The sequence below is a fragment of the Selaginella moellendorffii genome, unplaced genomic scaffold, assembly GCF_000143415.4.
Source record: "Selaginella moellendorffii unplaced genomic scaffold, v1.0 SELMOscaffold_12, whole genome shotgun sequence".
Lineage (NCBI taxonomy): Eukaryota > Viridiplantae > Streptophyta > Lycopodiopsida > Selaginellales > Selaginellaceae > Selaginella > Selaginella moellendorffii.
The window spans coordinates 1,018,430-1,037,870 of NW_003314273.1; the positions used below are offsets into that span (position 1 = coordinate 1,018,430).

General features: G+C 45.3%; 8 protein-coding genes across 10 annotated transcripts; 7 read left to right on the plus strand and 1 right to left on the minus strand.

Moving 5' to 3' along the window:
* The first annotated feature begins 2,829 nt into the window (after window positions 1-2,829).
* On the plus strand, window positions 2,830-4,476 carry LOC9659521 (pentatricopeptide repeat-containing protein At4g02750). The gene is made up of 6 exons (XM_024674461.1): window positions 2,830-2,913; window positions 2,956-3,234; window positions 3,360-3,829; window positions 3,950-4,076; window positions 4,238-4,330; window positions 4,423-4,476. The coding sequence occupies exons 1-6, from the start codon at window positions 2,830-2,832 to the stop codon at window positions 4,474-4,476; spliced, it is 1,107 nt and encodes a 368-aa protein (XP_024530229.1).
* A 1,977-nt stretch (window positions 4,477-6,453) lies between these two features.
* On the plus strand, window positions 6,454-7,572 carry LOC9659522. Its single transcript, XM_002969248.2, has 5 exons — window positions 6,454-6,501; window positions 6,559-6,730; window positions 6,782-6,869; window positions 6,932-7,264; window positions 7,338-7,572. The coding sequence occupies exons 1-4, from the start codon at window positions 6,471-6,473 to the stop codon at window positions 7,250-7,252; spliced, it is 612 nt and encodes a 203-aa protein (XP_002969294.2). The 5' UTR covers window positions 6,454-6,470; the 3' UTR covers window positions 7,253-7,264; window positions 7,338-7,572.
* A 28-nt stretch (window positions 7,573-7,600) lies between these two features.
* Window positions 7,601-9,607, plus strand: LOC9659523 (protein CLT2, chloroplastic). Its single transcript, XM_002969249.2, has 10 exons — window positions 7,601-7,705; window positions 7,771-8,175; window positions 8,246-8,391; window positions 8,448-8,485; window positions 8,544-8,659; window positions 8,730-8,829; window positions 8,890-8,976; window positions 9,031-9,148; window positions 9,198-9,323; window positions 9,397-9,607. The coding sequence occupies exons 1-10, from the start codon at window positions 7,668-7,670 to the stop codon at window positions 9,549-9,551; spliced, it is 1,329 nt and encodes a 442-aa protein (XP_002969295.2). The 5' UTR covers window positions 7,601-7,667; the 3' UTR covers window positions 9,552-9,607.
* A 23-nt stretch (window positions 9,608-9,630) lies between these two features.
* Window positions 9,631-10,617, plus strand: LOC112346144. Its single transcript, XM_024674381.1, has 5 exons — window positions 9,631-9,822; window positions 9,882-9,964; window positions 10,013-10,222; window positions 10,276-10,379; window positions 10,440-10,617. Exons 1-5 carry the CDS (start codon window positions 9,636-9,638, stop codon window positions 10,585-10,587), a joined length of 732 nt encoding a protein of 243 aa, XP_024530149.1. The 5' UTR covers window positions 9,631-9,635; the 3' UTR covers window positions 10,588-10,617.
* A 24-nt stretch (window positions 10,618-10,641) lies between these two features.
* On the plus strand, window positions 10,642-14,528 carry LOC9659524. Of its 3 annotated transcripts, none has more exons than XM_002969250.3 (14): window positions 10,642-11,006; window positions 11,068-11,177; window positions 11,257-11,319; window positions 11,404-11,581; window positions 11,639-11,743; window positions 11,796-11,914; window positions 11,973-12,474; window positions 12,533-12,598; window positions 12,654-12,730; window positions 12,783-13,067; window positions 13,117-13,390; window positions 13,449-13,604; window positions 13,660-14,193; window positions 14,253-14,528. In XM_002969250.3, exons 1-14 carry the CDS (start codon window positions 10,740-10,742, stop codon window positions 14,433-14,435), a joined length of 2,919 nt encoding a protein of 972 aa, XP_002969296.2. In that variant the 5' UTR covers window positions 10,642-10,739; the 3' UTR covers window positions 14,436-14,528. The 3 variants fall into 3 exon arrangements, with proteins under 3 accessions (XP_002969296.2, XP_024530144.1, XP_024530146.1); XM_024674376.1 differs by having other exon boundaries at window positions 10,894-11,006; window positions 11,257-11,334; window positions 11,388-11,581; XM_024674378.1 differs by having other exon boundaries at window positions 10,894-11,006; window positions 11,388-11,581.
* LOC9659525 (5-amino-6-(5-phospho-D-ribitylamino)uracil phosphatase, chloroplastic) lies at window positions 14,517-16,233 on the plus strand. Its single transcript, XM_024674380.1, has 11 exons — window positions 14,517-14,644; window positions 14,707-14,790; window positions 14,843-14,911; window positions 14,982-15,086; window positions 15,142-15,196; window positions 15,249-15,322; window positions 15,376-15,456; window positions 15,506-15,643; window positions 15,704-15,769; window positions 15,819-15,928; window positions 15,992-16,233. Exons 1-11 carry the CDS (start codon window positions 14,567-14,569, stop codon window positions 16,155-16,157), a joined length of 1,026 nt encoding a protein of 341 aa, XP_024530148.1. The 5' UTR covers window positions 14,517-14,566; the 3' UTR covers window positions 16,158-16,233.
* On the plus strand, window positions 16,166-18,436 carry LOC112346143 (probable GTP-binding protein OBGC2). The gene is made up of 10 exons (XM_024674379.1): window positions 16,166-16,325; window positions 16,376-16,867; window positions 16,925-17,019; window positions 17,069-17,149; window positions 17,196-17,273; window positions 17,330-17,530; window positions 17,589-17,696; window positions 17,750-17,824; window positions 17,880-18,007; window positions 18,066-18,436. The coding sequence occupies exons 1-10, from the start codon at window positions 16,262-16,264 to the stop codon at window positions 18,151-18,153; spliced, it is 1,410 nt and encodes a 469-aa protein (XP_024530147.1). The 5' UTR covers window positions 16,166-16,261; the 3' UTR covers window positions 18,154-18,436.
* On the minus strand, window positions 18,021-19,393 carry LOC9659526 (NADP-dependent D-sorbitol-6-phosphate dehydrogenase). Its single transcript, XM_002969471.2, has 6 exons — window positions 19,225-19,393; window positions 19,068-19,162; window positions 18,896-19,013; window positions 18,710-18,842; window positions 18,442-18,661; window positions 18,021-18,374 (listed from the first exon to the last, which is right to left on the minus strand). Exons 1-6 carry the CDS (start codon window positions 19,364-19,366, stop codon window positions 18,144-18,146), a joined length of 939 nt encoding a protein of 312 aa, XP_002969517.1. The 5' UTR covers window positions 19,367-19,393; the 3' UTR covers window positions 18,021-18,143.
* Between the last annotated feature and the right edge of the window lie 48 nt (window positions 19,394-19,441).

Below are 19,441 nucleotides of genomic sequence, written 5' to 3' on the forward strand. Positions count from 1 at the left end.
AATATCTAAAAAGTGGTCAATTATTAATAAGGTTACACTCACCTCAGATAAAATTGAAAATCTCAAGAAATTTGTTTTTAATATTGAGGGGATGAAAGTTAGAAACAAGAGCAACATAATTAATATTGTTCCTACGTAAATGTATAAAAGGCCATTAAAGAAGGTAAGGTGATTAAATTTATTAGTACCATCTCTAAGTAGAAGTAAAATAAGATAAGTTTAACTCAAATGTTTGAGTGAAATTCTCTATAAAATACATCACTGCACTTCTAAAGGAGTACAGTATTAGAATAAAAGGTGAATAATACATAATTACCATTCAAAATTAAAAGGTAAAGAGTATATAATTGCTATTCAAAAATAAAAGATGAAAAGTTATTGTTGAATTGTAAAAGACTTTTGACATTTGCTAAAACTATTATTGTTTATTCTTTATTAATAATATAAATTTTTTATATGAAAGATTTAACTAGATTAGCATATATAATCATTAAATGAGATTTGGATATAGTGTTATTATATATCTTTAGAACCTTAGGAGATAAATAGGGATAAAATAACCACTAAAGGTTCTTTTATTAAACAATTATTTTTTCCCAGTTAGTTTAAGAGGAGAAAGATAAAGATGCTATATATGGTATTAGAAGAAATGACATGGGTTTAATTCCCATTGATTAATGGTTACTTAAAATAAAATATACCCTTAGTATATTCTTACCTCTAAATTGAAATCATATATAAAATGGAGATGCTGTTACATTGATCAATGAGATAAGATTTAGATATACTATCATTGGACCATTTAAATTTAGCTTAAAGGGAGAGAAATAATATTCACTTTGCAATAATAATTCTATTTTTATATTTACTATTCTCAAAAATATTTTATGGTGGTCTTTCAAGGGTGTGATTATATTACAGTTTGTCATAAGAGTGTATAGGTAATTATTCAAAGTTAAGTATTATAATTTTTTTAGGCAAGTAAAAGGATGATCTTCTCCACTCAATTTATTGCATCTTTTGTTATTACATTATCTCAAACTCATACTCATTATCCTTATTATATTTGTTTATATTTTTTATATGATTTATTTATACTGTGCAATTGGATGGCTATTACAACTTGTAATCCTTGAATTACTACTATGAGAAGAAAAATTTAAAAATTTAAAATTACTATAACAATAAAAACTATAGACATTTCTGTGTATTTTCCTCTCTTTTTTTAATAACAATATTAATGAAGATCCATAAATTCTAGATATTATGTTATGTTAAACCTTTATATATATATATATATATATATATTCTAGAGAAGAACTAAGAATTTCTTTTATATGCAATAAATTTATATCGATAGCTGTTTTTTACCCTTCTAACTAATATATGGCAAATTTAATGATATTTAAAAGCTAGAAAGCATATATAAATCTTATTTTATTTAATTTTTTTACAAAGGCACCTAATAAATATTAAATTCTTGGATATAAGTCTCTTCTAAACAGCTCGAGAGCTCCACCTCTTAAGCTGAATATAACAATGGAACTTGCCTTACTGTTCCTACAAACTCTTCTTTAACTATTTATATGTCCCCATCAGTTACATGCTCCCATGGAAGCCTCTCAGGAACTTGTTGAACTGGCTATGTATCTTGTAAAGAAAAAGCAAGGCAAGATGCAGTGCCCAAGAATAAAACTTTTCATCGCCTGGAAAGCAATTGGCAGGTGAGAAGAGCTTCACAAACACGAAAAAATCAGTCACCTATCAACACAAACCATAAGCAAGCCAGTTCCCATAGGATCAAGAGTCCCAGCATCTGTCATAAAGTCGAGGTTTGAAGCTTCTGCTGCTGATGCGTCTTCTTTAGAGAAAGATTCTGACGTCGAAGAAACTTCTCCAACTCGTCCAGCTCCTGGTTCCATTGAATTTTCTCCCGATGATTGGGAGCCCGAAACAAGTTCTTTGATCTTACGCAGAGGCTGTTTGTGATGAGACGCCAAATAAGAAAGTGGCCGATACTTTGACTCCAAAACCATATGTGATAACTCGGAGCATGAAAATGCCGGAAGAATGGGACGGACCTGGAATTGTTGTTTTTGATAGACAAGCCTCACGGTATGCGTATTCTTTACAAGGATCAATCACTCATGTCGTGTTTTTGTGTTTTTCTTTATGCTGTCAAAAAATCTTCTTTTCTTTTTCTTCTTCCGTGTATGGTCGGGAGACGGAAGTTTTTTCTCCTAGCTTTGGGCTCCTTGTCAAGCGGTGGAACCAACGCATCAATGTGATCCTCTGGGAAATACTTCCTCTCCAACTTATCCCCGAACCGCTCAAACGCTCCTTTCTCCCACGGAAATGCCAAGAGATTGTAGAAGTAGAGTGCATGCTGCTTGGCAAACTCACTCTCGTACGTGCATAGCTCGGGATGCCACCCTTTGTCCGACTCCTCCTCTTCGAGCTTCTTCGAGAAATACCTCCTCTTTCTTTCTCGCTTGGGGAAAGTCACCCGGAGATATAGTCGAAAGGATGATTGATACGTCGTATTCCTCGCAGCAATAAACCACCACCTGGAATTTATCTACAATCCCTGCGCCTAGAAATCCCTTCCTGGATCCTGGCAAGTCGCCATAAAACCCCACATTCCTTCTCTCGCACCTCCAGGGCGGATTGAATCGCATCGTGCATTGCTCTCGAGGTAGAAGGCGCTGCTGTTGCGATCGATCGCCGACGATAGCGCGCTCCTCCAAAAACCCTAGCACAGTGTTTGAGCAAATGCCCCGATCGCGCTGCATGAATAGCCCGTCTTTCGCCTCCGCTACTGTGACCTTCATGGTGGCTCGAGCGCTCCCTTTGCTATCTCTGCGAGGAGGGCAGGCGATTGCACGCGCAGCTGATCGAGATCGGTCTCGACTGGTAATTTGCTCGTCCAGATGTATGCCAAATGTGGGAGTGTAGAGGACGCGCGATCGGCCGAATCTCTACATGATTGCAGCGCTCGTCCACAACGGAAGAACACCGGAGGCCAGGGTGATCTTCAATGCGGCACCGCGGAGGAATCTTGTGTCGTGGAACTCGATGATCGCGGCGTATGCCCGGAATGGGCAGATGCTAGAGGCCAGGGAAATGATTGATCGACTACCACAGCAGGATGTGGTCTCTTGCAATCTCGTGATGCACGGGATCGAAGAGGCGAATGAGATCTTCGGTCGGTCGGATCGACGCGGCCAAGGCGATGTACGTTCTATGCTGGAACGCAATAATCCTAGAAATTTTCCAGTCTGGGCATTTGGATAAAGCCAAGAGCGTGTTTGATAGAATGCCGCAGAGAAACATGGTCGCCTGGACTTTGATCATGGTAGCCCGGGACTTTGATCCTGCGTGATTTTTCTCTTTGGATCGATGCGGGAGCGAAATTACATTCCGTGGACAGTTCTTACAGCATTTTCCGCGGATGGAAATCTTTCGCGGGGCGCCCGGTGCTGGATCGAGTGCCCCACAACGGCACCGTGGCGTGGAACTCGCTGATCCAGGGGGTGATCTGGCACCGGTCGATCGGCTGCCCGAGCGAGACATTGCGAGCCACAAGTTTAGGCCTCGCCCTTGCGGATCTTCTCGCGAATGCTCCTCGCGGGCTTCTCCCAGTCCTGCCAGATCGATCGCATGCCCGAGCGAAGCCCCGGGTCGTGGAACACGATGATCAACGCGCTCGGCCCCGGGTCGCGGAGATGGATCTCGAGGGCGCGCGCCCCGATTGGCTGGGCTTCTCGGAGGCGCTCGACTCGTGCTCGAGCGTGGCGGGGACGGCTCATGCGGCGGCGGTGGAGATGCGGTTGCTGCCAAGGGAAGTTGCAGAATGTGGAGCTAAAGCATCCGTGTCTTTGCGGCAGATTCCTCGATCCGAGAAAGCAGCCAGAGTTTGAGTTTGCGTGACTCTATATTTGCTTTCCAGTTTGGAATACGCTTATGAACCAGCAAACGACTTTTACGAGCTCGTTCTTGGGAGCTCTTTCAATGCAGAGGAGGTGGCAGCATCTGCTAGCGAATGCTCATATGCAACTCTTGCTTCTGCATCCCAGGTATCACATTACAAGGCTCAGCTTTTACCTCTCCGACTTCTACATTTCTTTGCAAGGTACGCACTGCCTACAGGAGGACCGCCAAGAACCATCCAAGTAAAGACGGAACGACAAACCTAGCTCAGTGTTTGTTTGTAACGTCTTGTATCATTTTTTGACAGATTGTGAGTGCCTACGAACGTATCAGAGTGACGGGCTTTACGGTGAGCAAAGATTATGGGTACGCTGCAATAGGTGGCAACGTCAAGCATTCAGTACTCCAGTAGTAATTGAGAGCTCTAACGTTCCCAGGGAGGTGTTAGACAGATTGACCCTGAAATTGACTCGCTTTTCCCTGCACGAACAGCCGGGAAAGGTGAGTGCTAGGGTATTTGGATCAACTCCCACTGGACCTGGGTGACGAGATGGTGCAAGAACACGCGAAGGAGCATCTTGGCGAGCTCAATTGCGAGGGCCCACGCCAAATGGAACGTAAATGTATGGGATCAAACCGGAGCTCGAATAGTCGAATCGCTCTGGATCAAACTTGTCCGGATCCACGAAGAACGCGCTCCTCTTGTTGCTCTGGAAGACGCTCCAATGGAACTGGATAAACAAAACAAGGTGTAAAATCTTCGCGAGATCAAGTAAATGGAGGAACTTACTCGCCAATCTTTTCAAACTGTGAAGTGTCTTGTCACCATAGACAATGTTAAAAGCTTACCACTAACTACAATCTTTGTTCCAAAAGAAGTATAAAATATATCAAACAATTCAATGTAATCCCTTTAGGAGTCAAAGATTAGCTTTGCTTTCAGAACTTGTCTGGCATTGCTAAGTAGTTAGCAAAAACACACATTCTCGGAAAGTCAATGTGTTTAAGGTTCTTTTAGTTAATAAATTATTCTGAAATTCAATATAGATTATATTAATTGTGTAGAAGTTGTGTAGAAGTGTTGGTCAATTGGAATAAGATAACCTTGACTGTGAGAAGAAAGTATTTGCACACAAAGTTATTCAGATGATATATATCTTGATAAAGCAGTATATAGTTAACCATATGTAAAAATATATTTTGACAAGTCTAACACGATCAAAAGTTTGACCTTGAGCTTTTGAAATGGTCAAAAAATATCTAAGATGAATTATAAATTCTATTTTAAAATTTTTAAAAAGCATCTGAGCATCAGAAGATCTGAGGGTGATCTGTGGAATAAAAACTAGAACCTTTAAATTGTCAATATTTTGGGATGCTTGCCTGATAATAATACATATGTCATTGCATAAACCCTGTTAGTAATGACATTTCTAAGCAAAATCAAAATAATATTTTATTTGAGGATCAGTTTGTGTGGGGTAGTTCAGATGGAGTGGTTAAATTTAGAAATTCAATTTGAAACTCTTTAAGGTAGTCTCAACAGAATCAATCCTCAATAAATATATGGTTCACCTAGCAATCTTTGAAAGATATTATCATTTATTCTGAAAATGTCATCATTGAGTAGAGTGAAAATGACCTTTGATACTATTATGTATGTAGAATAATATCTTTAATATTTAGAAAAAAAAAGTCAATAATAGATGTTAAACTACATAGTGCAGAGCATATTTTAATTATATCTCATAGACTTGAATCACTGTTTCCAACTTTAAAAAGCCATTTTACAAAAGTAATATATTTTGTAACCTACCTTACACACTCAATGGAAGAACTATATTTTCTATAAAGGAAAGTGTTTTGAAAAGTGATTATAATCTATTCATTTTGACTGAGCTTGACACAATATAGTTCTATGGTTGAGGAATGACTGAAAGTGTTTGACTAAAGTCATCACTTACAATAACTGTAATACCTCCAAAAAGGTCTAGAATTTAATTTGAGATATTTTATATATATGTTGATAATTGAGAAGGTATGTGTATGTACCATATTAATTTCATCCTATATGATAACATTAAATTTTTTTATATTAAATATTATCAATTATTAAAAAAATATAGGAGTTTTATTTGAAGGAATAGAAAGTTTAAATATTGTATGTAATGTTTGACTATATTTTAATAAAATACTTGCAATGGTGCCCTTAATAAGGGTAGATACCCCAAGTGTACCTCCAGAAATTTCGTGACTCACAGGAATCATTTTTATCAGAGTCTAGCGAGACTAACTTGGTTGAATCTCACTTTTCGGAGTGAAATTTGGTGTTGTATTTTTATTCCTCTAGCATTAAGGGCTGCCAAAGCAACACGGATGCTGTAATCCCACTTCTTCCAAACATGGATTGCCAAATTCGCGAGTTAGCTGCTCCGTCACTCCGCCGAATTTGACTTTCCCCGCCCTGGTCGTGCTGCAAAATCGGAGGGCTCAGCTGATAAAATCTAGGTCGTGGACACCTCATTCGTACAAGTGTACGAATGAAGGGCGATGGCGATGGCGATCGCTTAGGTATGGCCAATGTAGATCGATCGAATCCAATGAGTAGATCGGAGCTCTTGGCTGCAGGCGCAACGATCAAGAGGCCGCTGAGAGATGAAGCAGTCACACCTGTGGCGGTTTTGTCAGTGAAAGCGCGATCGGTGGCAAGCGATAGTAAATGCTATGCTAGGCGCCGCAGAATCCTTCGCGATGACAACAAGAGCGAAGAATGGATGCCTTCGACATGTCCGTCGAAGAGGTTTACGTGAGGTTTTCTCCGTCTTTTTACATGGATTTTTTTTGCTTCCAGGTCCAAGAAGCGACGGCATTCGAGCACCAGTTTGGAGGACGATTTTCAAGATCAAGACCATGATTCCACCGAGTTGAAAACTCGTCACGTAGGTGTCACTCTCCACGCTTTCTTCTCTTGGTTACTGATTCCGTCTCTATTATTCTACAGAGATCTAAGAAAAGTCGTCGAGGTAGAGCAAGGACACAGAAGCCAGCCAAGGTTCCAAAGAACTTCGTCCAGGAGCAGCAAAAGTACTTCGCGGAAGTGGATGCATTCGAGCTCCAGGAGGAGGAATCTGCGGAAGAAAGCTCCTCTCACGAGCTGGATCAAAAACTCCAATCGGAGGACGAGAGCTCCTCAGACGACGAGGTCCCACAGGAAGCAGGACCCGCCCAAGAACTACAACCAGAGTCAACGAAGGACTCTTTCTCGGAGCCGGAGGAGTCGGAGTCGGCGTCGGGATCTGGATCGGAGGAGAGATCGGACTAAACTCCATCGCGTGTAAGTTTTCTCATATTTTGTCGCTATTGCAGAGTTGTAAAAAAACACGCTGATCGTGTTGTGTTTCGTTTAGATCTCCTTTCGGCGCAAATGCTGCAGGTTGGTCCCGGGTTCTTTCGAGCTATGTCACAACGAAGATTCTCCATAGACGCGGCCAAAAGAGAGAAAACATATACTTCCGTGAACGTTATTGGCCGCCACGTGGACGACACCGATTGGCGAATGGGAGCTACTAACTGACACGTGTACACTAGACAAATTATTGTAGCCGGAAGTATGGTATCTATAGTTTTGTGGAGGCGCGTATACAAGTGGCCACATTGGTGTGTTCCTCTGATTTGCTAGGGTTTGGGGGGCGCGGTTGATGTGAAATTTCGAAAGTTTCTTTCTTGGATCGAGCACGATGATGAGCGCTGCGAAGCTGGCCGCTGCTGATCGGAGGTATGGAGTGTGAATGTCTGGGAAAATCTTGCCAAAATCGAAATGCCTGTGCTTGATTACTTCAGTATGGCGCGTGAGCTAGCGATCGCGGAGGCGCCGCCGTGCAGGAGGTGCTTCCCACCGCCGAGAAATCTCCATTCGATCATCTCTTGCAGCTTGTCGGTGCGACGGCGCCAGAGATCAGCGGCGCTGGTCGTCTCTTCCTCTCAATTCTCTCATGAATCCAGGCACAGGAACAGGAGGAAAGACAGCCAGATTGCAGAGGTCAATGCTAGCTATGCCGATTCTCATTTGATAGACGAGGAGGAGATTCTCATGGCCGGGCGATCCATTTCCAGGAGAAGCTTTAAGATCATCACTGCTGGCATTCTCACCGTGGTTCTGGCCGTGAGTAACAAGGTCCTCTACAAGATGGCTCTAATTCCGCTTAGGGAGTACCCATTCTTCTTGGCACAAGTGAACACGTTTGGGTACGTACGCAGCCTATCTAGATCACTCTCTTTTGCAAACTTTGTTCTCACTTTGTCACGGATGTCTCAGGTACGTGCTAGTTTATTCGTCGATACTACTCGCCCGATATCGCTCGGGAGCTGTGACAGCCAAAATGCTGGCTCTCCCAAAGTCTTGGTTTATAGTTTTGGGAGCGCTGGAAGCACTTGGCCTTGCGACAGGGATGGCGGCCGCAGGTGAGGTGTTGTCGCAGGAAATTGTTCACAGGTTTTTGACATATGTGTGTATGCAGCCGTGCTTTCTGGAGCGATTATTCCAGTCTTGGCGCAGGTATTCGTTCCATTACGTGTTTATTGCTTATGCAAAGATTGGATTGCTCTTGATGCAGGCTTATTTAGTTTGGCAACTTCTACTGTCTTCCGCGTTTTTAAAGAAGAAGTACACATTCGGTCAAATTTTTGGCTGTCTTCTCGTGCTTGCTGGTGTTATTCTTGTCGTTTCAAGGTAGAGTTTCACATACTCGCACTCAACAGCGATATTTAAATAGCTGGCGATCTTTCGTTTTCTTTTGCAGTGGAGCAGGAAGCGAATCGGCAGTGCAAAGTGCCGGATACTTTTGGCCTCTCGTGATGGTCGTATCATCTGGATTTTCTGCCGGTGGTTCTATCATCAAGGTGAGGAAATTCTTAGCCAACTCTAGTTTTGTTTGACGAGATTAAACCGTTTGTGCATAGGAATTTTTGTTTCGGAACGCTGCGCACCATTCAGAAGGAAGATCCGTGGATTTGTTTGTTGTGAACACTTTGGGCTCAAGCTTCCAGGTGCGCTTTACGTTTTCATTGAGGGATGTCCTCATTAAGCTCTTTTGTTTACAGGCACTGTTCGTGTTTCTGCTGCTCCCGGTGCTTTCGAACATGCGGGGAATTCCTTTCAGCCAACTTCCACAATACTTGCTTGATGGATCGGCTTGTTTCTTCAACATTGGCGGCAGTGGTATCATTTTGTTGATCTGTTTTGTCGTTGCTTATACTGTGCCTTACAGGTTGCCATGGCGCACCTTTGATACCTTTGCTCTATGTCGCTGTCAACCTGGCTTTCAACATTTCGGCTCTCAATCTTCTAAAACTGTCGTCGGCCGTGGTTTCATCTTTGTGCACAACTCTCGCAGGTAAAACTAGTTCTTCTAGAGCTACATTCTGCTCGCTTCGCTTCTTAGACTGAAAATCGTGAAAACTCTGCAGTGCCAGCGTCGATTTGGATGTTCACGCTACCACTTCCGTTGCTGGGTCACCCGGTTTCAATCACTCCAGGCCTGTATAGAGGAGCTACAACTCTGGTGCTGGGCTTGGTTGTATATAATTTTTTTGCGGTAGACAGGAAGAATAAAGAGCAGTAACAGAAGTTGCGCTCCCTCTCAAAGTCGTTTCAATTTAGAACTTCGTTTCTAGGGCTCTTTCTCATTCCGGCTCATTCCGTGGCTATGGCGAGCGGCGGCTCCACTGCGCGCAAGGGCGTGGTAAAGCTCTTGAGCGCCACCAAGAGCAGCGTGTCAGCGCTCTCCAAAGGCATTTCTAAAGCTCGCAAGGACTACGCCAACAAGCACGAAGACGATGTGTTGGCGGACATCCGCCAAACAGGCGTCAGTGTTGTGGATCTCGTCTTTCAAGGTACTACTAACGATCTCTTGAGAAGTTCTATATATCAGATCTTTGTTTTGCTTCTCCAGCGCTGCGAAGGATCTACTTCCTCTACATGGCTGGATACAAGAGCGAGCTCGTTGCTGCGGCAGTGGAAGCTGGAAAGCGGCTGGTTAGTTTTAAGTTGTAGCTAGAAACTGTTTGACGCAAGCAGCACTAGACCGAAGCGGACAGTAGCAGCGTCCCTCTCGATGCGGTGATGGTCTTCGAGAACACGCTGCGTGAGGAGGCTCGGAAGTATGGAAACTTTGACAAGGAGAACTCCATCTCCATCCAGAGTTTCGTCAACCGGAGCCGGGCAGGCAAAGAGCACAGTGACAGGACTTCGGTTGCTCACGACATTTACTACGCTGTTCTAGCAACAGCACGGGTACAAACGAAGCTAGTCTGCCTTCTCACGAATCAAACATTTCATGACTGCAGGCTTATGGATCGGAGTGGGACAAAGTGGAGCAAGTTTTTAGAGATGCTAGCTCTCGCGTGATTGGAAATGCAATTCATGCCACAGACGATACCAAAGACGCGAGGTCTGGGCTTTGTTTTTCTTGTGTAACTTAACGCTTGCTTTCTCTCTTTTGGGCGCGAAGGTCCAAGGCTGCAAAGGCTCTCTTCATTTTTGGGTGTGAGATCAAAGCTAAAGTCGAGGAGGCATCGTCGAGGCGGCAGAAGGTTGTCCGAGACGCCGAAAACGTTCTCCGAAAGGAGCAAGAAAGGCTGCAAAAGCTCTCCGTTTAAATTCGAAAGAAAGTGGTATATTCCTAGCCAGTGGCATATGCTTGAGCATGTTTTTTCGATTCGCGGAATCATTTTCTGGTTCGTTTTCTTCTAGGGCTTAGCTATGTTGGAATGAAGCAGCGATCGCTTGGCATCGCTGTGTTGTGGCGCAGATGGCGGGCTGGATGGGGGCGATCCACCGGCAGCTGGATTCATGGCAGCGCCTGCAATCCCAATGGCAGCAGTGGCCGCCATGGCCGCTCCAGTTCACCTGGAAATGGCCGTGGCAAGATGGGGAGCGCGAGAGGAAGCGGCTCAAGGAGGAGTGTGAGCGGCGGCGTGCCCAAGTGGAGACGCTGTGCAAGACTGTCAAGGCGGATACCCTAGCCGAGTTGCAGGAGCTGCTGGGAGCCATGGTGCTCTCGGAATGCGTCTACAAGGTGCTTTTTTTTTGCTCTCCTTTTCTGAGATAGATTTTTCTTTCGTGTCCTTGTGATCTAGAAACCTGATCACGACGTGGTACGAGCAGTGAACAAGTTCAAGGCTGATTTTGGTGGGCAATTGGTGTCGCTGGATGGAGTCCAAGCTTCTTTGGATCACGTCCCTCACCGGTTAGCAAGAACAAGCTTATTCTTTATTTTTTTCTTTTCGTACTGCTGGCTACAACTTCTCTCGGCCATTATCTTACAGGTATTTATTGGCGGAAGGAAAGGACACGCTCTACGCTTCTTTCGTGGGAACCAACCATTACAAGTGAGCATGCTTCAAGTACTATACACTAGCTTTGATGTTTCTCATACAACAAATAATCTGTTGATAAGGAACTTATGTATACAGGGATGTCATTGCCGATGCAAATGTGTTGCAGGGAGCAATCTTTCATGAAGAAGATCTGGCGAGTTTGACTGGCGATGAGGAAGCGAATGAAGCGGAGCCTGTTGTTAAAGGACTTGGGGCGGACGCATCACCGTTGGTGAAGCAACAAAAGTTCAGCCCAAAGCCAGCTGCGCACAAGGTTAGCAAGTTTCGCGTTTCTCTTTTCCGTAGCATAGGCGAACATTCAACCTTGCAGGGATTTTTAGGCCGTGCGAAAGGGATCCCGGCTGTAGAAATCTACCGACTTGCCCAGGAGAAAGATAAAAAACTTGTTTTGTGTGGCCATTCATTAGGAGGAGCTGTAAGTTCTCTGTCTTTCTTTTGTTACAACTAATGTGTTACGTTTCATTTAGGTCGCTGTCTTAACCACGCTTGCGATTTTGAGAGTATTTTCATCGCGAAATGGTGGAAAGCTTAATGTTAAATGTATAACTTTTTCCCAACCTCCAGTTGGGAATCGTGCACTTCGAGAGTGAGTCTCTAGCTGTAGCTTCAATTTGGTGTCTGATCTTTCTTGTGTTTCGTTTCAGCTATGTTCATCGAAGTGGATGGCAACAACATTTTCACACTTATTGCATTCCTGAAGATGTTGTCCCTCGTATACTGTCACCAGCGTATTTCCAGCATTACCATGAAGCTGGTCAAGAACAAGTTCCCGTAAGAGCTGAACCGGATTTGAAAAAGTCCGCTGGCAACGAACGTATGGCACTGGGCTTAGGACCAGTTCAAACGTCACTTTGGCGGTTGTCAAGGCTGGTTCCCCTGGTTAGCGCTCAAAATACGTTGCAGTGGCTGAAGGGCAAGAAAAAAAGCGTAGCCCTTGCTGCTGCACCACCCTCTATGGAGACGAAAGCAGGAGATGATTCACGACTTGTAGAGCCGCTTGAAATTCGAGAAGGGACAGAAGGCGTCTCTCTTGTTCCTCTTCGTCCAGACGATTCTCCTTCTACTGAAGGAAAATCTGCTGCCAGCAAGCAGCCCGATTGGCGGAAACGAGTACTTCCTCTGCCATCATACATACCGTTTGGGCAGGTTTTTTTGTTGTTCCTTTCTACTTTCTCTTTTGGCTGAACTTTTGGAGTTTTTGCAGCTTTATTTGTTGCAGAAGCTATCTGTGGAACCCTTATCTGCTTCTGAATACACACGTCTGACTTCGGTATGTTACTCGCTTTTCCTTCTTGACAATGCCTTTAAACAGTATCGACTTTTAGGTGCAATCGGTGCTATTGGAATTGCGAGATCGTTTTCAGTCACATACCATGAAGTCATACCGCACCCGGTTCCAAAAGTACGCCATTCCGATGCATGATCGTACGAGCTTACATGCAATTCTGTTACAGAATCTTCGAACATTGTCTGGGTCCAGAAGCACCATCTCCAGTCTTTATGATGGAGCACCTTCCTCACTTGCCTCACTTGCGGCAATGGCTAGGTGTTGATGGAGCTGGCATGGCAGAGCTAAGAAAAATCGCAGGACCTTTAATCATCCGGACAGCTACTTCTCTTGTTCCTCTCGGTTGGCGGGGATCTCCGGGGGAGAAAGGATGTGAACCTCTAAAAGTGGATGTGCAAGGATATGGTTTACATCTTTGCACTCTTGTGCGTGCACAAGTGAATGGCCGCTGGTAATTATCTTCGTCTTCAGTTCTCTTCGGGTAATGGTTTTCTGTGCAGGTGTGCTACAAAAATTGAAAGCTCACCTGTTCCACCAACACCATTTCCGGTGGTCGAGGAAACAGGATTGCAGACAATGAGAATACGCATTGGTGCACCACTCTCCGCAAAACCTGATGTAGAAGAGGCTGCCGTGGACAGTGAGGGTGTGAAGACCGTCAATATTCCTGTGGAAGGTCTAAGTCAAGTTACTATACAATGTAGCACTGACTTTGTGACGTCTTCGAAGAGCGTGTCTATGAAACTAAGACGGGTACGACTTTTGGGATTGGAGGTAAATCACGTAGTTTTCGATTCTGTTCACTTGTGTTATTAATCAAGTGGCACGACAGGGTGCTGGAAAGACATCTCTATATTATGCACTGATGGGCCAGGGTGGTGGTGTTAGCATGAACACTGATACCGACGGCTTTTTTCCAGACATGGAGTGGCGTGAAGGCGTTTCATGCGGTGTAGGATATGTAGATGCGGCAGGCGTTAACTTGCAGGTAAAAGTTTCTTCCTTGCTTGGCTTTGATTGGTTTACCGATTGGTTCCATGCAGGACCTGTCATACGAATCAGAACAGCTGAAGAATGAGTTGTCGAGAGCGGATCCGTATAAAAGCCTTGACTTGGTAGTTCTTGTGCACAATCTGGCTCACAAGATTCCCAGGCTGCGACAACAGGCTGTCGATCACTCTCGACCAGCTCTCGGCACCCTCCTGGACGAGATCACTACTGCTGATGTCCCTTTCGTTTTAGCTCTCACGAACAAGTTCGCTGTGAGTGCCGACCGGCGTCAGCTTGCAAGCGTTGCAGCCATGGATGCGTACAAGTCCACTCCCGACTTGACAGTGGTTGTCAACTCGTGCCCCTACACTGTTCACGGCCGTGGTGGAACGTCCGAGAGCCTATTGCAAAGCAACTCTGGTGGTGACAAAGTCCCAGGAACGGCGCAGAGAATAATCTCCGCTCCCATAAACCTCGTCCAGATGCCATTTCGAAGGAAGGAGGAGGTCCTTCCAGTTGAAGGCGTGAAGAACTTACGAGCTCTCGTGCATCGTGTCTTGCTGACGAGAGAAGAAGCCGCTTTCGAGGTTTGTAGCTTCTTCGTTTTTGGTTTTCTAACTTCGCCGCGGCTGTGTTTACCTCTCAGGAGCTTCAAAGAGCGACGCTGGAAGAGCAAGTGAGAAGAGAAGTTCCTCAGCAAAGGATTGGTTTTGTTCATGGAAAATCTGGGAATGGCACTGCCGCAGCGCTGGGAGCTGCGCTCGGCGCTGGATTTGGAGTTGTAGTGGCGATCGTCGTGGGAGCATCCGCAGCGCTTGGCAAACCATAAAGGATTTGACGAACAAACAACAAACTCTCTTTGTTGTTTGAAAGTCACCAATCGTTGATTTATAAACAAGGTTACATAATATTTCTAGCTCTATTTGGATGTGAGCTCAGAGCTTAGGGCTTGTTGGAGCCATGGAAGCGCTATCGTGTCTTCCAGCTTCATCTTCCTCTCGCGGCAGATGTGGAGCCGCTTGCTCCAGCGCCAATCCGGTAAGCGATTGAATCGATCATCGAGTGAATGCCAATAGATTGAGAATTGTGGCAACATACAGAGAATACGATCGCAGTGGCAGATGTCTCTGGGGAGGAGACCCCGGCATCAAGTAAATTTTGCTCGATCCTTGTGTCTAGATGAGGTAGAGAGCCCGCATTTTTGGATATTTTGCTCCAATTTTGTTGTGTGTGTAGGAAATCGGTGCCGAGTATGGCGAGGGCTTTTCCGGCTATAGGCCGCGGGCACCTCTTCATGTGGATGTGGTTAGGAGCTCCCTCTTGAGTTTTTTCTTTGTGATGTTTCTTCAGCAGCTCTTTCGTGAGCTTTGTGCAGGATTATTTGAATGATAGGATGCAAGAGAGAGGTCTCCAAAGGATAAAGTACGCATTAAAACCAGACCAGGCATTCGGACTTATATATTCCTGGGACAATGTTTTGGTATGTATGATTTTGTTTCCATTTTTTTTTTCACGTTACTTTTCTGTTTTTACAGGCAGATACGAGAAGTGTTAGACTAAGAGCTTGGGAAAGACTTGCGCAGGAGGAAGGTCTCTTTTTTCATATCGATTTTTTGTTTTCACCACAACGGCTTTTTTGCAGGAAAAATTATTGGAGATGATCCGGAGAAGCGGCGATTGATTGTTTGTAATAGCGCCAAGCGTGTCCTGGAAAGGGTGGGTTAAAGGAAAAATGTCTGACGAGGTGAAATGTAACTTTGTTTTCCCAGCTAGCTTGGGCGGCGCATGGCGATGATATATGGCGATTGATGAATCGGCTATCAGAAATATACTGTGAAGAGCTATCCAAGGTTCGCAGTTTGTCATGAAACGGAATGAGAACACCGTGCTTGTTTGCAGGTTGAGGCAATGGCTGGCCTACGAGAATGGCTGGCAGCTCTTTATTCAGCGGGAGTTCCTTGTGCTGTTGCGTCCACATTGGATCGGATTAGCTTGTTGGATGCACTCGTCAGAATGGGTCTCGACAAGTACTTCCAGGTGAGTGAGGCCTTTTAGACAAGACGTGCATGGTTTTAATACAATCGTTGTTGAGTCCAGGCAGTTGTCACAGAAGAGGATGGAATGGACTCCATCGCGCACAAGTTTCTGTCGGCTGCTGTGAAGGTACTTAAAACCGCTTCAGTTTCCATATTATGAAGTTATTTCTTTGCAGCTGGACAGGCCCCCAGCAAAATGTGTTGTTTTTGAAGACGATCCAAGGGGAATCACCGCTGCTCATAACTGTACCATGAAAGCTGTCGCACTGATTGGTCCGCATCCCGCGTAAGTTGAAAGTTCTTATTTCCTTGCATACATGTATCTCACTGGTCGACTCGTGTAAATCAGCTACGAGCTGACTCAAGCAGATCTTGCAGTGAGCAGCTTCAACGAACTGTCAATTATCAACCTCCGCAGGCTGTTTGCAAACAAGGGATCTGAATTCATGGACTTGCAAAAACAAAACGTGGGAAAGAATGTCCAGCGGAGGAGGGTCACCGTAGACACGTTCTGAAATCTAGACTAACCTCGCCCCTGCTTTTGTGCATGACGAGATGAGTGTATACTAATGTAATCTTTGTTTAACTGCTTTGTACCTATCTCGCTAGGAAAGCGGCTATGGCGAGCTTGGGCCTGCCTTCTTCATCATCGTTTACGGTTGGGTCCTCGCGATCGCTTCCAGGTACTTTGGGTTTTCAAATGCTGAGCTTTGCTAATTGAAGACTTTCTCAGGTAGACGAGTGTTGATTGAATTCGGAGGAGCCTGGACGAGACAAGGGGTCGGGCTTCGTCTGCGTTCCAAAGGGTCATTTGTTGTCTACTCGGTTGCGGCTACAAAGGAAGTGGTCCCTGCAAACCTGGAGAAAGAACCACACAAGTATTTCGACCAAGTAACTATCATCGTGCGTTCCGGTGATGGAGGTGATGGAGCCATCCTCAGCATGCCAAAGCCTCCCGCGGATAAGGAGGAGGCGAAGAAGAGAAAGAAGCTCAACTGGGGACCTCTTCGCAAGGCTCCAGACGGCTCGATTTTACTCCCAATGGGTGGTCATGGTGGTGACGTCGTGATTGCTGCCGACGAGACTGCGGACTCGCTCCTTGAGTTTCATAAGAAGAAGAGATACAATGCGAGGCGGGGCTCCGATGTGGGTGCAGTGAAAATCTTGACTCCCAGACTCCGCGATGCTGGTGCTGCTCCAACTCTTAAGCTCTACGTGCCTGTTGGTAAGGAAAGCTATCTATGGTTTTCTAGTGTTCATTTTTTTCTTTTTTATTTTTCAGGGACTGTTGTGAAGCAGAAAACAGGCTCCAAGCTCTTGGCCGACTTAACCAAACCAGGAGACAAAATTCTTGTAGCTCGTGGAGGCCGTGGAGGAGTGAGTTTTTCCATTTTCTCATCTTTCTTATGTTTACGTGCACCTTTAGATGAGCATGTTGAACAACCCGGTCAGCAGGAAAGTACCACAAAAGTTAATAGCACCAATCGTGACTGATCCAAGGGACAAGGTCTGTCATTCTATGCAATCTCCAGCTTGAGCTAACTATCGTGCAGACGCTGATAAAAGGTGTCCCAGGTGAAGAGCTTGTTCTGGAGCTGACACTACGAGTCGTTGCTGATATTGGACTAGTGGTAATAAATTTCATGGTTTACGAGCACTGTTTTTAAGTCGGAATTTCCTTTCCAAGGGACTGCCAAACGCAGGGAAGTCTTCACTACTAGCTGCAGTGTCGCAAGCTAGGCCAGACATTGCAGCATATCCATTTACAACTTTGATGCCAAACCTTGGAAGACTTCAAGGCGATCCCGAGACACCTGATGGAGGTTTGTGCGGTGGAGCAACGATGGCGGACCTTCCGGGGCTGATTAAAGATGCACACCTTGGTAAAGTACGAAGCTCAAAACATCTCTTTCCTTGGGTTGTTTCACCGAGTGATGTGCAAACAGGGACTTGGACGCATGTTTTTACGCCACTTACGAAGGACAAGGTTGATTCTTCATGTGGTGGACGCTTCAGCTGACAATCCCGTGGAGGACTACAAAGTCCTCTGTGAGGTACACGAGTGGTGCTTGCTAGCAACTTGACGAGCAATACTTTTTCATTGCAGGAGCTTCGCATGTATAATCCGGAGTACTTGGACAGACCTCACATTGTTGTGCTGAACAAGCTCGACTTGATACAAGTAACTCCTTTCTATTCTCTTGTTCCAGCCGTAAAAACACATGCTGGCTCTACAGGAAAAGGGACGTGTAGAAGCGATCAAGCAACGAATTCTGGAAGTACCAGATGTCCCAAGCATGCAAGATGATGATCAAACTGCCAGAAGTTATCCTCGAGCAGCGGCTGTTGTTGGCATCAGTGCACTGTAAGCAAGAATGAACTGCTCAAAGACGTGCTCAAAGTTTTTATTTTTCTTTTTTCAGGAAACGAGAAGGCATCAGTAATGTGCTCAAACAAGTCCGGCGTATACTAAAAATTTTGGAACAAGCCGAGGAAGGAGATCAAGCATAGAGATCGATCCCCCAGAACCTTGCAGGCTGGTTGCTTCGGAGCTTCTTGTCCACCTGACTGATCTTCTTTATTTCTTCGTCAGAGAGCTGGAAATCAAAGATGTCGATGTTCTCTTCCAAACGCTTGGCCTTGCTCGACTTCGGTATCACGCTTGTGTTCCTCTGAAGACCCCATCGCAGCATAACTTGGGCCGGAGTCTTTTCATACTTCTTTGCCAGTTCCTGAAACACACAAAGTTTGTAACTTGGAAGAAAGAATGGAACAAAGGTTTGCTTTTTTTTCACATACCAGGAAGAGCGGATCTTCCAGAGGACTTTTGTATCCAAACCACTCCTCGTTTGCAGCGCCGCCACCAAGAGGAGTGTGGGCAGTGACAACAATGCCGTGCTTCTGGCAAAATTTGACAAGATCGTGCCTCTGGAAGTAAGGATGGGTCTCGATCTGGTTCACTGCCGGCTTGATCTTGGAGTAGGCCAGACAGTCCGCCGTCAAAAATATGTCATAGTTGCTGCAAAATGATCCAGCGTGAGTTACTCATGGCGCAAGGATCACACACCTTATCCCAATGCTGCGAACGATACCAGCTTCCACAAGCTCCTCCATGGCGTGCCAGGTAGATTGCAAAGAAATGGTCACGTCGATTTCCAGCATGCCATCCTCGCCTACTGCACTGCCCGTCGTCCCAACACCTACATACATACACGATTCGCATACGGAAATTCACGCAAAGCATCCATCTTGCCTGTGTGCTTTGTCGCCACCGGGAAATGTATGAGGTAAAGATCCAAATAGTCCAGCTGCAGCTTCTTCAAGCTATCCAGACACGCTTCTTTCACATGCCCGTGATCGGAGTTCCACAGCTGCGGCAAACAAAGAGAGTTAAGAAATACAGCGCTCGAGCTCTTCCTTCCCACCTTGGTTGTGATGAAAACATCCTCCCGCTTGACAAGCCCCTGCTTGAACGCGAGCGCCAGAGCTTCGCCAACCTCGGCCTCGTTCTTGTAGTCGGCTGCCAGGGCGAGACATTTGAGAAACAGGCCTAGCTTCTTCCACAAAGAGAAAATGACTGACCAGCGCAATCGAAATGGCGATACCCCAGCTCCAGCGCCCGCGGGATGATCTCCTTGAGCACCTCCGGCTCCGCTCGCCACACGCCCAACCCCAATGCCGGCATCTTGTGGCCGCTGCTCAGCTCCATCACCGCTCCAGCCATCACTCGAGCCCTACAAACAAACACCGCAGCTTTATAGTGGTGTTTTGTTTATATCGCCGGCTAACTATTGAGGAG